This window comes from Mesoplodon densirostris, chromosome 19 (assembly GCF_025265405.1).
Source record: "Mesoplodon densirostris isolate mMesDen1 chromosome 19, mMesDen1 primary haplotype, whole genome shotgun sequence".
NCBI classification, from domain to species: domain Eukaryota; kingdom Metazoa; phylum Chordata; class Mammalia; order Artiodactyla; family Ziphiidae; genus Mesoplodon; species Mesoplodon densirostris.
In genome coordinates, this window is record NC_082679.1 from 64,253,479 (window position 1) to 64,269,472 (window position 15,994).

The 15,994-nt window shown below is 46.4% G+C and overlaps 1 protein-coding gene across 1 annotated transcript in view; it reads right to left on the reverse strand.

Moving 5' to 3' along the window:
• Positions 1 to 15,994, reverse strand: part of ZCCHC14 (zinc finger CCHC-type containing 14) — a 58,530-nt gene that overhangs the window by 15,025 nt on the left and 27,511 nt on the right. The window contains exon 3 of the mRNA XM_060083349.1: positions 9,736 to 9,809. Within this exon, the coding sequence (XP_059939332.1) occupies positions 9,736 to 9,809 (74 nt within the window). The remainder of the gene's footprint in view (positions 1 to 9,735; positions 9,810 to 15,994) is intronic.

A 15,994-nucleotide genomic window follows, 5' to 3' on the forward strand; every position in this document is an offset into this window, starting at 1 on the left:
CCCAACTAAAGCATGAAGTCCAACACCTGAAGGGTGAGCACAGCACGGACACACCATTCTATGCTGAAACAGACAATCTGCTTCCCCGACAATTATGTATTTTAAATAGGCACAGCTATTCTAGGTTGTCTGCTCCTGGTATATTTTTCTTTGACTTCCAAAAGGACTTGCTGCTCCAACCAAGGGCAAGGACTGGAAACCAGCAGACTTCAGCAGCACTCCGCTCTGCAGGTGACGCAGGTTGGCCTGACCCAGTCCCCTGAGGCAACCCCCTGACGCAGGTTGGCCTGACCCAGTCCCCTGAGAGGGCGGGCCCCTGGAGGGGCATGGACACGGGAGAGCAGCCTCTCATTGTGCCACGTGCTAGAGACACATGATCTACCACGTCCAAGACAGCACCGATCATAAGCTACCCCGCTGCTGATGTACCACCAAGAAGAAACACTGCCAATCAAATAACGGCACAGTATTTTTCTACCACCCATAGTCGCTCAAAGAGCCACTGAGACCTGCTGAGATGGATTTTAATGTATCTTAAACATACACAAAAAAGCATGGGGACTTCCCTGTGGCACAGTGGTTAAGAATCCGCCTGCCAATGCAGGGGACACGGGTTCGAGCCCTGGTCTGGGAAGACCCACACGCCGCGGAGCAACTAAGCCCATGAGCCACAACTACTGAGCCTGCGCTCTAGAGCCTGCAAGCCACAACTACTGAGCCCACGTGCCACAACTACTGAAGCCCACACGCCTAGAGCCTGTACTCTGCAACAAGAGAAGCCACCTCAATGAGAAGCCCGCGCACCGCAACAAAGACCCAACGCAGCCAAAAAAAAAAGCACAGTATGCACAGAGTACATAAGAGTACTGAGGATTTCTTCACACTCAGAGTCTAACTCCTCTGACCCATTGTCCGTCTCAGCTCTCAGCACCCTCTGGAGAAGGGGGAGCAGCGTTTTCTTCACTCGCTCAGGCAAAGGCCCTGCCACTGCTCAGGCCACAGCCCTCACGTGAGCAAGCAGCCCAGTGCCACCAGACCTGCCACCAAACCTCTGAGGAGCTCTGAAGTCGAATACAAGGACAGGCAAAGCAGTCACAAAGAACAAGGCAGCCTGGAGGTGGCACGGACCATGCACTCAAAACTCGTTTTTAAAACTAAAAACTATCAACGATATTCTCAGTGAACTAAGAGCAGAAAGCATTGCCAAGAACAGGATGCTATGAAAAAAGAATTGCCAGGGAACAAGAGGTCTTTGTTGTTAAAAACAGGATAGCAGAAGTGAAAAATTCAATTTAAGAGATGGAAGATGAGGGAATCTTCCATAGGATAGAACAAAAAAGTCAAAGGGAAAGAAAATAGAGGGAAAATAAAAATAAAACAGAGGATCAGTCTTGAGGTCCAACAGGCAGACAGCAGGAGTTCCAAAACAAGAAAACTGAGAAAAACAGGACAGAGGAAATCAAAAGGAATGATTCAAGAAAAGGAACTCAAATTAATGGACTTAAGTTAAAAGGGCTGACTTGCGTCTCAGCACAGTGGATGATAACCTACACCCAAGCCTGGCTCTGAGAAATGTGCAAACGCTTGGGACTAAGAGAAGATCCTAAAACCTTTAGAAATTATAAAACAGGGCCAACACTGGATCAGGAGTCAGAACAGATCCATGTTTCTCAACAGCAACACTGCAAGACAGTAAATTAGAAGCGCTTCCGAGTTCCTAAGGAAAAATGACGCCTGGTCTAGAACTGTATTCCAGTCACATGTCAGGTCAGATGGATGAAGACACTGCCAAACATGAAAGTCAGAAACTGTACCTCCCCGGGACCCTTTCTAAGAAGCTACTAGAACAACTACTTAAACCTAGAACTAACCCAAGACAACAGATGAGCTAAGAGCTGAGAACAGGGTGTCAGCGCCGGGAGGGAGGAAGGGACCCCGCGGGTGATGGTACGGGGGCCCCGCAATGAGACTGCACCAGGCCGAGTCCAGGTTGGAGCAGGGCCGTAGCTCCAGAGATGAAACCAATGGAATGCCGGACGCATTTGAACACAACCAGGGAAAACTTTAGGGGTGAATTTGTTTTCTAAGTACTTGTTCACAAGCAACAAACAAACAAAAAGAGACAATTAACTCCAGGTAGAATAAAGTATCGGAAAGGAAAGGTACTAAGCATATGCCACATGGCTTGGGTGGCAACAACCTTCACACAGTCAGGCTAATTATCATACAAGCAATGAGGTGTATTATCACAAGAAACAGTTCCCTGCTCCTCCGGGTGATGTGGGCACAATTACTGGAGTCTATGCACACACAGAGCTGATGAAAACAAAAACTAAATAAAAAAAAGAATAGTTGTCAAGACTCATCCTTAGCTAATAGGGATAAAATATTCAGAGCAGTTAAGATTGTTTCAAGATGAAAAACTTTTAAAGAAAAGATATAGCACTAAAATAAAATGTAATGTCTGGGTTCTTAACAAAGATTGGCGTAAAAAGAATGGGTGTTTTAATTAGTATTGCTCCACAGTTCCTTTTAAGTCAGTACAACTCTCCCGTCTACGGGCGTCTCAAGTGTTTGGGTAATCAATCTTCTGAGGTTTTTTTCCCACCCTGTCCTTTGTGTGTAATAAGTATACTTTTAAAAAGTTTTAGTTATTCAACAGTGAATTTGGAAAAGCTGGTAACATTTGGACATTTCACATGTACATAGATATAAAGTAATTTTGTATTTTAAAAGATTTTGTCATCTTCCTGTATTTGCTTTCCTCAGTAACTAGTAATTACAACTTCAGCAAAAACAAAACCAACTCCATGAAAAAAAAAGAACAGGAAACTCAAACTCCTGCTTGTAGTTCATTTGTTACTTACGTCTTCCTATAAAAGAATAACCTTTCATTTGTATCCTGGAAAACAATGACACATAAAAACTAAAAGTAGAGATAAACAAAGCTGAGAAAAAGGGGAGGGGGGGAAGTCGCTGACTTCTTGAATAAGTGAAAGCTTTCAGAAAAAAACGCTTCTAGAGTCTTCCTATACTGTTAGCAATAGAGGGTACATCTCACCGTAGTAAGGCAGACACTTCTAATAAAGTTCTTTATTGTTCTGGCCACAGTACAATAGCTATTTATATCCATGTTCAAAAGACAACCTATTTAAAGGACAATTTATCCTAATTATTTAGGGCTCTGTGGACAAAAATTAATCCTCAGGTAAATTTCTTCTTCTTCTTTTTTTTTTTTTTTTGGCTGCATTGGGTCTTCGTTGCTGTGTGCGGGCTTTTCTCTAGTTGCGGCGAATGGGGGCTACTCTTCACTGCGGTGCGCGGGCTTCTCATGGTGGTGGCTTCTCTCATTGTGGAGCACGGGCTCCAGGCACGTGGGCTTCAGCAGTTGTGGCACGCGGGCTTCTCATTGTGGTGGCTTCTCTTATTGTGGAGCATGGGCTCCAGGCGCGTGGGCTTCAGTAGTTGTGGCCCATGGGCTCTAGGGCACAGGCTCAGTAGTTGTGGTGCACGGGCTTAGTTGCTTTGCAACGTGTGGGATCTTCCCGGACCATGTGTCCCCTGCATTGGCAGGCAGATTCCTAACCATTGTGCCACCAGGGAAGCCCTGGAGGGTGGATTCTTAACCACTGCGCCACCAGGGAAGTCCCAATCCTCAGGTAATTTTTTTAAAGGTTTTATTGAGTATAACTGACAATGAAATGCACACGTTTAAAGTGTACAATCTGATCAGTTTGGACATACGTATATACCCATGAAACCATCACTGCAATCAATATAATGAACATATCCATCACTCCCTCCCCAGGAAGCTATTGATCTGCTTTCTATCACTGCAGATTATTTTGCATTTTCTAAATTTATATAAATAAACTCATACAGTATATGCTCTTTTTTTCCGGTTTCTTTCACACAGCACAATTACGCAGTTTCCTCCATATTGCCAAGTGTATCAGTAATTCACTCCTCTATTCTGAACGTTGAACTGTGTGGCTACGATACCACAGTGTATATCCAGCCTCCTGATAATGGATATTTGGGGCGTTACAAATAAAGCTGTTATAAACATTCGTGTACAAACCTCTGTATGACATGTACTTTCATTTCCTTTGGTTATTGACCTAGAAGTGGGACTGATGAATCAGATTTTAGGGATATGTTTGACTTTTTAAAAAACTGCCAAACTGTCTTCCAAAGTAATCTCACCACTTTACACTCCCATGGCAGTCCCTCCACACACCTGCCAGCAGCTGGTGTGGTCATCCTGTCAACTTCAGCCACTGTGACGGGCGTGCAGGATTAGCTCACCGTGGTTTTAATCGGTGTTTTCCTAATGGCCAATGAAGCTGAACATCTGTTCACGTGTGCTAGTTGCCATCCATACATCTTTCTTGGTAAAATGTTCATTTTTTTAATTGGGTTATTTTCTCATCATTGCATTTTGAGAGTTCTTTTTATAGTTTGAATACAAATCCTCTATCAGACATGCCATTTACAAATGTTTTTCTCCCAGTTCTGTGGCTTGGCTTAATTTTCTCCACAGTGCCTGTCAAAGAGCAAGTTTTAAACTCTGATGAAGTTTAATTCGTTTCGTCTTTTATGGCTCATGTTTTTGGTATCCTACCTAAGAAATCTTTGCCTGTTTAAGTCACAAACTTTTCTATGCTTTCTTCTAGAAGTTTTATGGTTTTAGGTTTTACATTTAGGTCTGTCATGAGTTTTGAGTTCATTTCTATATAAAGGGTGAGGTTTGATGAAGGTTCCTTTTTTTGGCATATGGTTATCTGCTCCTGAACCATTTGTTGAAAAGACCATCTTTTCTTCACTGAACTGCCTTTATACCTTTGTCAATGATCAGTTGACCAGGGCGGTGTGGCGTCCGGGGCCCTTAGCCCGAAGCAGACGAGGCCTGGCCGGCGGGATAGCGCAGTCGCCACCGCCAGTCCCCGAGCCCACCCCAGGGCCACCTGCAAGGAGCCGCGGGCAGCAGGAGCCTGAGCTGCTGCAAGTGCTGGCACCAAAGCTGACCAGCTGCTCCTAAAATTCCCGTGGAAGTGCAGCATCCCCAGAACAGCCAAGACGGTCCTGAGAAAGAAGACCAAGCCTAAGAGGACTCAACGTCAACGCCACAGTACTCAAGACAGAGCAGTGCTGGCCTAACGACAACAGAGGTGAATGGAACGGAGAGTCCAGAAACAACCCCTCACCATTTCGCTCAACTGATTCTCAGCAATGGTGTGAAGAAGACCCTTCAGTGGGGGGAAGAATGGTCTTTTCAACAAACGGTGCTGTCCAATAAAGATGTTTAAAAAATTATAGAATAAGCAAACAAACAAACAAATGTTGCTGGACAACAGGACGTCCACATGCAAAAGGACGCATTCGAACCCCTACCTCACACCATACACACAAAATTAATTCAAAATGAATCAAAGACCTAAATGTAAAAGCAAAAACAATAAAATTCTTATCAGAAAACACGGGAGTGAATCTTTGTGACCTTGGCTTAGGCAACGATTTCTTAAATATAATACGAAAAGCACAAGGAATGAAAGAAGTAGGTAAACTGGACTTCATCAAAATTAAAAACTTTTGTGTGTCAAAGGAGAGCATCAAGAAAATGAAGAAAATTCCCACCCAATGGAAGAAAATATCTGCAAGCCACATGGCCCAGTAATTCCAGTCCTAGGTGTGTATCCAAGAGAAATGAAAACATTTGTGCACACAAAAACTGGTACATAAATGTTCACAGCAGCATTACTCCTAAGAGGCAAAAAGTGGAAACAACCCAGAAGTGCATCAACTAACTGCTGAGTGGATGAACTAAATGTGGTCCATCCACACGGTGGAATATCACTCAGCCATAAAAAGGGGAGCACTAATACATGATATAACATAGAGAAGCCTTGAAAACATTATTTGCATGAAAGAAACCAATCACGAAAGACCACATATTGTATGATTCCATTTATGTGAAAAATTCAGCATAGGCAAATCCACTGAGGCAGAAAGTAGGTTAGTATTTGCCAGGGACTTGGGGAGGAAAAGTGGGGAATGACTGCTAATGGGTATGGGGCTTCTTCCTGGGATGATGGAAATATTAAAATTAAATTGTGATGATGGTTACAAAATTCTGAATAAATAAAAAAAGCCACTGAGGGGCTTCCCTGTTGGCGCAGTGGTTGGGAGTCCGCCTGCCGATGCAGGGGATGCGGGTTCATGCCCCAGTCCAGGAGGATCCCGCGTGCCGCGGAGCGGCTGGGCCCGTGAGCCATGGCCACTGAGCCTGCGCGTCCGGAGTCTGTGCTCCGCGGCGGGAGAGGCCACAACAGTGAGAGGCCCACGTACCGCAAAAAAAAAAAAAAAAAAAAAAAGCCACTGAACAGTTTAAATGGATGAATTTTATGTTATGTGAAATCTATTTCATCAGAGGTGTAAAGAAAGTCAATTAGAAACTTTTAAAACCGTCTAATCTTTAAAACTGCCATCAAGGATATTCTCCTAAAGTCTTCGAAACCACCAGCTGAGCGTTTACATGTGAGTCTAGCTCGGGCCCACTGCCTCGGGGCACGGTGCCTCCTCCCTCTCAGCAGCGCCTTTAACAGGAGGTGCTGAAATCAGGTACTGGGAGTCTTCCAGTGTTTTCTTCGTTTCAGAATTGTTTGGACTGCTCTATAGTGTTCTCCTTATAAACTTTATTTTATTTACTATTTATTTATTTACTCAGGCTGCGCTGTGAGGCTTGAGGAATCTTAACTCCCTGACCAGGGACTGAACCCGCGCCCTCGGCAGTGAAAGCACGGAGTCCTAACCACTGGACCACCAGGGAATTCCCTCCATATAAATTTTAGAATCGTCTTATTTCTTTTTTTTTCTTTTAAATTTATTTATTTATTTATTTATTTATGGCTGTGCTGGGTCTTCATTTCTGTGCGAGGGCTTTCTCTAGTTGCGGCGAGCAGGGACCACTCTTCATCGCGGTGCACGGGCCTCTCACTGTCGCGGCCTCCCTTGTTGCGGAGCATAGGCTCCAGACGCGCAGGCTCAGTAGTTGTGGCTCACGGGCCCAGTTGCTCCGCGGCATGTGGGATCTACCCAGACCAGGGCTCGAACCCGTGTCCCCTGCTTTGGCAGGCAGATTCTCAACCACTGCGCCACCAGAGAAGCCCCTCGTCTTGTTGACTTCTAAAACAGAAAAATGCTACTGGGACTTACTTTTGCTGGGCAGTCATGTAAGATGACAGAAAGTTTGTAAGTTTAACGGTACATGGAGTGATGTCCTCCCGCTGTCCACAGGTTCTCCCTCTTACAGAACTGTAGTCCTGACCACAGCGAGCTTGAGAGACCGGGTTAAACGCCCAAACCTATGTAACTACAAGCCGCTTCACTTTTCGAGTGTGACAGGAGTCCCAAACCTAAGCACATGCATATCACACATTCGTATCCTACAAGCAGCCATTTATTTACGAGTAGGAGAGTGCAACTCACCTGCAGAGAACAAGCACACAGTTTAAGCTGCGCAAATGAATGGTGCGCTTTATAAATAAGAAGATAGTTGTGTTTTTTTAAAAATCTTCCTTGTATCTTTCCTTTGTGCCTCAAATTACCATCAACAAATGTAGTGTGGGCAGTAAATCCCTTAGGGCATATCAAGTTAGTATCCCAAAAGAAAATGAGTCGGACTGCTGGCTAGTGAAGGATTATCACCTTCCTAAACACAAGAATCCTTTTATCAGTTATCACATCAGGAAAAGCAAGCTTTTCCGATAACCAAACCTTTTTCTGTAAGTACCAAAACACTTCATTCAGCTTAACCATTTGGGGTCAGAAGCGTCTTAAACTGAATGTTAACCTGTGGGACAGTTATCTCAGAGCCGCGACCGGCCTCCAGGCGCCTTTTGCAGCTGTCCACTGCTTTCAGAAGACTCACGGCGCCCCATCCTGCCAGCCTGCCGCCTCCCCACCCTGATCACAAGGCCCTCCTCTGGGGAAAGGCCACGAGAGGCCAAGTGTCTACCCTGCTAAAAGCTCATTTCTTTGCAGAGAGGCTGTGGACTGGGGCCAAGCCCAGTTTGATCAGGCTGTGAGTGGGATCTGAAGGGCTTGACCCTCAGCAGTTCCCACACAGGCAGGCCCTGTGCAGGGGGACCACGCCCGCCACCAGCCCCTCAGGGGATATCCGCCAGCCAGACTGCAAAGGAGAGGAGCCAACACACCGAGCGTTTCAGGGACTCGCTAGGCTCCCCAACCCCAGCAGGCCTTGAAGATGCTGGGGTCCTGAGGTTCTCTGGTTGCTGACACTTGGCTGCTGGTCGCAAGCTCTGACAACCTCCAAGACCGAAGGGAAGCCTTTCCCATACATTTTGAAAAGACACATCTATGGAGTAACAACTGATTTGCACAATACAGGACTTCCCAAATCAAATGAGGGTTTTATCCTTGTGGTATTAAAAGTACCTGAAGTATTTTGATGTAGCTACACTCTTTGCAAGGTTAGTAAGCTGCACAGTGTAAATACTAGATACTAACCAGAAGCTGCTATGCCTGAGAACACTCCCCAGTAAAGCTGGAAGCACATTTTCCTTATCAACCAGTTTCCAAGGATGCCTGTGGTCAAAGGAGAACCCCGCACAACAACGGGGTAGTAACAGAACCCTGGTGACACAGCCAGCCACGCACACGCAGCTAAGCGGGACCAGGAAACTCAGTCTGGCCAGTGAGACATAAGTGGAAGTGTCTAGTGGCTTTTTTTTGCCACATCTCGTGGCATTTGGGATCTTAGTTCCCTGACCAGGGATCGAACCCGTGCTCTTGGCAGTGGAAGCGAGGAGCCCTAACCACTGGACTGCCAGGGAAGTCCCTCTAGTGGCTGTTTTTAAGAATGCTCCATGAAAAAGAGGCAAAAGTAACCTTTCACTCTCCTCTTCATCCCATGTCCTGTTGCCTGGAATGAAAACGTGAGGGCTGGAGTCCTAGCTGCCATCTTGGACCATGAGGCTAAGGGCCACCTCCCAGAGATGTCAAAGCAATCACCTGGAGGGAGCCTGGCTCCCTGCGTACTTTATGGAGCACAGCTGCCACTCCAGCCCCGGGGCCGACTCCTTGTACACTCCGATGTTGTTCAAGCCACTGTTATCGTAGATCTGAAATTCTAATAAACAGTATGCCTCAATTTTCACAATTCTCTACTTTAGCCAACTCTGGTGACCAGCCACCAGCAGCTGAGCATGTCAGTCTAGAGAATGTTCCCCACACACACCAAGGAGTTTCTGTCATCCAGGAGGTACAGAAGAACAACAGCTCATCTTTGCAGGCACTTACTATATCCAGACCCTGTACTGAGTGCTTTGAATGAACTGTCTCATTTAATTCTGCCCCAAACTCCATCCTGTTTGACTGAATGGAGGTGCTGGGGCACAGAGAAGTCCAGCATTGTCCTCGGTCACACGGCGAACAGGGACACAAACAGGACTGCGCACTCCAGGCTGTGCCCGAGCCCAGCCCCTCCCCTTCGTGGAGCCTGCTGAGGTCCAGGGGGAGCAGCCCCCCAGGCCCAACAAGCCCACCGTGGAGATGGTCCACCCGCAGGGCCCAGTCCCCACTTCTATCTCCCGCAACAGTGGCACAGTGCTTCGCAAAAGACTCGTATTTAGAGAAATAAAAGTACCACTTCATGGTAAATGTTTCCTTCCTATCCCTTAGAGGAGAAAAGGAAAAAAAAACTTAGCATCTTACCTCAAAGGAACATTCAACATTTCTTTCATTTTTTTTGTGTGATAATCCCTTCAGGTCTATCTTTTCAACACTCACTGTAAAGGTAAACAAAACAAAACAAAACAACAACAAACAAAATTATAAAAATGAAGTAAGAGCTTGAAGTACATATGATTAGTTTGCATCGATACATTAGCAACTTTTCACAGTATGGCTCCCAACGCCCGGCCCCGTCTCCTCTGCGGTGGGTGAGCTCGCCAGGAACGAGGAGGCTGCTCGCTCGGGAATGGAGGGTGAAGTTGAAAGTGACACAGAAAAAACAGGCAAAAAATAAAAACAAATCATAGAAAAGAAAGAGATCGGTGCTTGAAAATGCACAAGGGCACAGACCATAATTATAACTGAAGATTAGTTATGATCTGTTCTCATTTCTGAAAAACGAATGCTCAACGTTTTCCACTGTGATTATTTAGAGACACAGCTGCCCAGAACCTCTCCCTGGCATCTCCTCGTCTCCTCCTTCTAGGACAAAGCCAGGCTGGAGGTGTGAGGACAGCAGCTGCGGAGGAGACCCTGCAGACCCCTAGCACTGCCTCTGCAAAACAGAGCCAGGATGGGCAGAGGCCGCAGTTGCACAGGTGGACAGGGATGAGAAAAGGCAGTCACCGTCAGAGAGTTCCAAAGCCATCACCTCTGCATACCTCTCTTTTCACACGCAAGGGTGCATTTTTTTTTCTCCTCAAAAAGAAAACGATACAATTAAGCTTCTAAGCCCTTAAGCTTTAAGATGCAAATATTTGAGCACAAATATCTGTTGAAAATAAAACAGCACTTATCAAACATGATGTAGTTTCCAAACTCCCAAACCACATTAAGGTACGTATGTCCTATTTCTGATTCAAACACTAAAGTTTCCGAAGTACCGAGTTAACTGATTCTTCAAGCTTATGAACCTTGGGCAGGCACGGGCAGTCAGCTCTTATGCAAAGACCCCGGCAAATGAGGGAGGCTTTACTTTCTGAACAGCACACACCCCTTCTTGCACTATTTTTCACCAACATTTCCAGAGGTCCCTTGGCTCTGCACTATGGGGATGTCTACAAAGCTTCAAAACCCGTCTAGCAGGACACACTCAACATAACCTATTAAAGCTATTAAGTTACACTTTCTGCAGACGCCCCATCTCCTGGTCAGCCATACCCTCCATAGTTTTCTCTGGGCCACCCCCAGAAAGCTTTGTGCTCAAAAGTTTGGAGGGAAAATCTGAGAAACTCCTTTTTGTAGGCTGCCCATGTACATTTAGCATATTAAAGGCTCTGAGAAGTCCTGCAACAAATAAATCTACATCTTTAAACCACAATTCCTCAACTGCTTTGGCCACAGAACTCTCTCCTCCCCTAACATGTCTGAGCACCCCAGAGAACAACGAGCGGCTCTGTGCACCGGGCTTCGGGGAAGGTTCTAACTCTGCACTGCCCACTGCTGCAGCCACTGACCACACGGGACCACTTAAGTTGGTACTAATTACAATTGAGTAAAATTAAAAATCTCACTCCTCGGTTGCACTAACCCCATTTTAAGCGCTCCCACACGTGGCTAGCAGCTACCACACTGCAGCAGACACAGAAGCCTGGTCATCCCAGGGAGCTCTACTGGGCGGCGCTGCTCCAAGCGAGGGGCAGGCAGGCTGCAGGCTGCCCTCGGCCTGTCTGTCTGTGTAAACGGGCTCTGGGGCACACGGCCACGCCGTGGGCAGACGTACCGTCAACTGGTGCTCTCCACCCGGTGACGGCAGAGCCCGGCAGTGGTGCCAGACTCCGCACGCTTCCCAGAGCCAGAAATACTGACTTTCTGGATCTTTGCAGAAAAAAGGGTGCCAATCCCTGCCCTAAACCAACAACTGTTCATTCACCAACTCGTCTTACAAAGCTCCTGCTGTGTACCGGGCCACGTTCCAAGGGCTGGGCACACATCGACCAGCACCGTCGATGTGTTCTCGCACTCACAGAGGTTACGGCCTGGTGGGGAAAAGAGCTTCCACGCCCTGAATTTTTCCCATGAGTCTCTCTAATTTTATAAAGTTGCATCAGGGTTGATATGGATCTTGGGAGACACTAGAACCCATTTGGTTTAGAGTATTTTAAGCTTAAAATAGCATCTCACAGGAAGGAATTACTCTAAAGAAAAAAATAAGAATGTTTTCTTCCTTTCTGGCAAAACAAAGAAAACACTACATTTAGCAGCTGTGCACTGCCCAACCTCACTCAGTGAAACTACTCACTGTTCCTGTCTGACTTCCCCAGTCAGATTGTCAGCAAATAAACAGCTCTTATGTTTTCCCAATCACTATTTTTAAAAACTTACCCACAATGACCTCACCCTAATCCAGATCCTTTACTTTTTTAAACAACAGAATATACAAAGTCAATGAATACAGAAAAATGTTATTCGGCATTTTCCCAGGCCACAGAACACCAACGTGTACCTAAAAGTTCCAGGACTGAGTATGAGGATTTATGAAAAAAAAGAAAAAACCCCAACTGGACTGAAAGCGGGAAGTGACTCATATCTGGACAGGAAAATGTGAAAAGCAGATGAATGTTACTCAGCTGTTTTCAAATAAAAGAGGCATTTTGGACCACAGGACTGAAACGTTTGCGAGACCTCTTCAAAATCACCAGCCCACCTGACTGGGTGCTCTCTGTCCGTGCCATCGGCCCTCTGCAGGCAGCTGCAGCGGCCCCGGTACTGCCAGGACGGCTCTGGACCAGATATATGGCTGGCCGACAAGCTCTGCTGCTTTTCTCTTGGTGCCGCGCCCACTGTGTGGCCACTAGGGGCTCTGAGGGTGGGAGGACGGCCCGCTGGGGCGGGGGCGAGGGGGATGGGAGAGATCGTGCAGACGGACTTCTGTAGCAGATGAGAGTGGCGACGGTGGCTAACACAAGGGGCGGCTGGGGAGTGCTGAACTGGGCGGGCTTCAAAGGTGTGTAAGCATACTCTCCATTTTGGTACTATTAGAGACTATGTTTATAAAAATAAAAACATGAAAAATGCTTATAGTATTACCTGAAAAATTATAAACTGTATGTATAACATGACTATAGTTGTTTAAAATGTTAAAGAAAGATTGACTAAAAATAAGTTATCAAAAATGATAGGGTTGGGCTTCCCTGGTGGCGCAGTGGTTGAGAGTCCACCTGCCGATGCAGGGGACATGGGTTCGTGCCCCAGTCCGGGAGGATCTCACATGCCGCGGAGCGGCTGGGCCCGTGAGCCATGGCCGCTGAGCCTGCGCATCCGGAGCCTGTGCTCCGCGACGGGAGAGGCCACAGCAGTGAGAGGCCTGCGTACCGCAAAAAAAAAAAAAAAGATAGGGTTAATTGTGTTTGGTTGTGGAATTATGGGTAGTTTCCCTGCCACATTTCTGTAATGCGGTCTCATAATTTTAGAGTGTTTACCTACACGCATACAAATTTGCTGACGGCCCACTTAAAGTCTACTGGTAGATAATGCGGCCTCCCTCCCTCCCACCACCCTGGTGAGCCCTGTAGATGGTGTCATCTGTCACACACGAAGTCCCAGTACTTTCTGAAAAGTGCCAGCAAACTTGTGTCAACTTGAGGGGCTAGATACCAAACCATCACCTGCAGGGAGAGAACACATCCAAAGACAGGATTAGCACCGACTGGAAAGACCCTGAGCCCGAACAGGCGCGGTGGGAAGAGCGCTAGGGGGCTGGGAAGGACGTGAGCCTCGCTGGGGTCCAGACTGTGCAGAGGCTCAGGGCAGGGCACCCAGGGCTGGGACCCCGGGACTCAAGGCCACCAGCCTGCTCTCACGTAGAGATGCAAAGAGCAAGGTGGTGTGCTGTTTGCTTTTAACATTTCGTGTGTTCAAACCTTTCTTCTTTTCTTATTCACGACGTACACTAGGAATTCTCCTCAAATCTTACAAGTTAGAGCACACCGCCTTCACTAAGATGTGTAATTGCACTGAACTACCATTTTTATAATTGGATCAATGCCTAATTTAAAAACCAGAACACTAACGTAACTGAAAAAGGAGGGAGGGAGGGAGATGTGCGTAGAAGAGACTGTAAAAGGCCCCGCAGTAACAGCCCAGGCAAGCATCCCGAAAGGCCTGAGCGGGGTCTGGAGGAGTCACAGACGATTTTCACACCGCCAGGACCAGAAAACCACTCCCCGGACCTCAGCCCAGGGAACTCCTGCTAAAACCGCCACAGCCTAAGGGCCACCTTCGCTCAGCCTAACTGCCACAGCCTAAGGGCCACCAAGGGCCTTCAAATGATCTACAGGAGCTGATGGCCGGCCACCTCGCACCGAGAGAACACGGCACCTAGAGGTGACGGCTTTAATATGTCCCAAGAACGCGGCACTCCTTTGGAACATTTTCCCTAAAGTCTTCTGGAAAAAACCGGTGGTTGGTAGTTTTCTGCCAATTATGTGTTTTACTTGATTTCAAAGTATCTTTATTAAATAGCTTAATTCTGTACGCTCAATAACAAGAAACCAAAACTGTGCCAAAAGAAAGCACAGTAAAGAGGGTATCATTCATGAGTAAAGGCAAAGATAGAAACAATCATGTTCCAGCACAACACCTTCTTCTCTCACGTCCTATACAACAGTACTCAGTGTCTTCAGACTTAAAGAAACTGAACCAGACTAATATTTGAGATGCCTCCGGCTTTACAATTGTTATTACTGAAATCTAGTTTTCATCTAAAACTTGAAAACCTATATTCTTAAAAGTCTCAGTTGAATAATGATGTTCCTAAAATATCAAGTTACTTTCTCACTTTCATTTAGTTGTCTGTGTTAACGGGAATAATTTTTTAAAACACTGCTTCTTTTAACTGTCCTTAAAATTCAAACATTCACTACTATGCTGATTAAACTGATCCTCTTTCCTACATCTTTTTAGGTCATGTCATATTTAAGAACTCTGTAACTTATTTTTCTTTGATTTTTTATCATCTAGCTACCTTGCACTAATTTGATTTGTTAGTTCTCCAGAAATATAGAAACAAAAGCAGTACATGATCCAGAAAACATAAAGCTGATAAAACATATTTCTAAAGTAGCAAAAGTAGGAAATGAACACACATTCCATTGGAATGGTTAGTGATATGGCACTTGAATCTAGGGGCCTGAGGAATTCACTTGTTTATGTATTAAGGCAAACGTTTTATTCAGCCTTAGTACGCACGAGGCACAGGAGCAGCCGTAAGTGATGGAAAACTGTGACACAGTTCACAGCAGTGCTGTGGGGCTAGACCTCAAAGGGAAGGGCCCAGCGGGCAGAGTGACATGGCGGTCAAGACCCAGGTATGACAGCACCTGTGCTGGACGAAGCTGTGTGGTGGCGGAGACGGGTGACAGGAGGCCAGGGCAGAGAGGACAGACCCACAACCCACTCGGCAGGGCCGGGGAAGCCCAGGGGCTCTGCAGCCAGACAGGATGTCTGAAATGTGACACTTTCCAGCCCCGTGACCTTGGGCGCAGTTATTTTATCCCTGAACAAAACGAGCTCTGTGGGACTGCGGCATCACCTGGCGGGCTTCCACAAACTCCAAGCGGCTTCCCAAGGAAGGCTGTACCTGAAAATCTTCACAATCAATAGTACAGAGAAAAAGGTAATGCTTTCACTTCATGTGTACTTGAGTTTCCTTTTCTATTCTCTTCTAACATAAGTGCTGGGATCTCAGGGTTGAGATCCCAGCTTACCTTAGGAACGCTGCTTATCTGAGACTCAGTTCTCCTGTCTATGAAATGGGGACTGTCGTTAGAACGAACCAGCTTATACCTGAGCCCCACAGGTTCTTAGGAAGACCAGATGAGTTAATGTCTGTAACGAGCTTGGACACCACCTGGCAAGAGCAGTCAGGGTTTCAAACTGTCCTTACTGCCGTCCCCTGAGCCTCAGTACGGAAGAAATACAAAAGTCTGACCTCTTTACAAGCTAAATTGTGTCACTGAAAACTTCTAAGAAGCAGAGACAACCCACAACAGAAGTGGGATACAGAAAAGACAGCAAGAAAACTTTAACAACACTCAGAGTGGCTTCAGACTTTCCGAAGAGCAGTAACAGGGCACCGGGGAAAGTGCGAACAACAAAACCAGGTTTACCTGATGGTCAATTTCCAGGCGGAGGAGACCACCTTCCCCGTGACCACTGGCTGGAGAATACCGTAGATAATTAGCAAGGTCTGACTATTGTCTAAGGATTATGATGTCTGAGAGCAGACAGTAACGGTCCT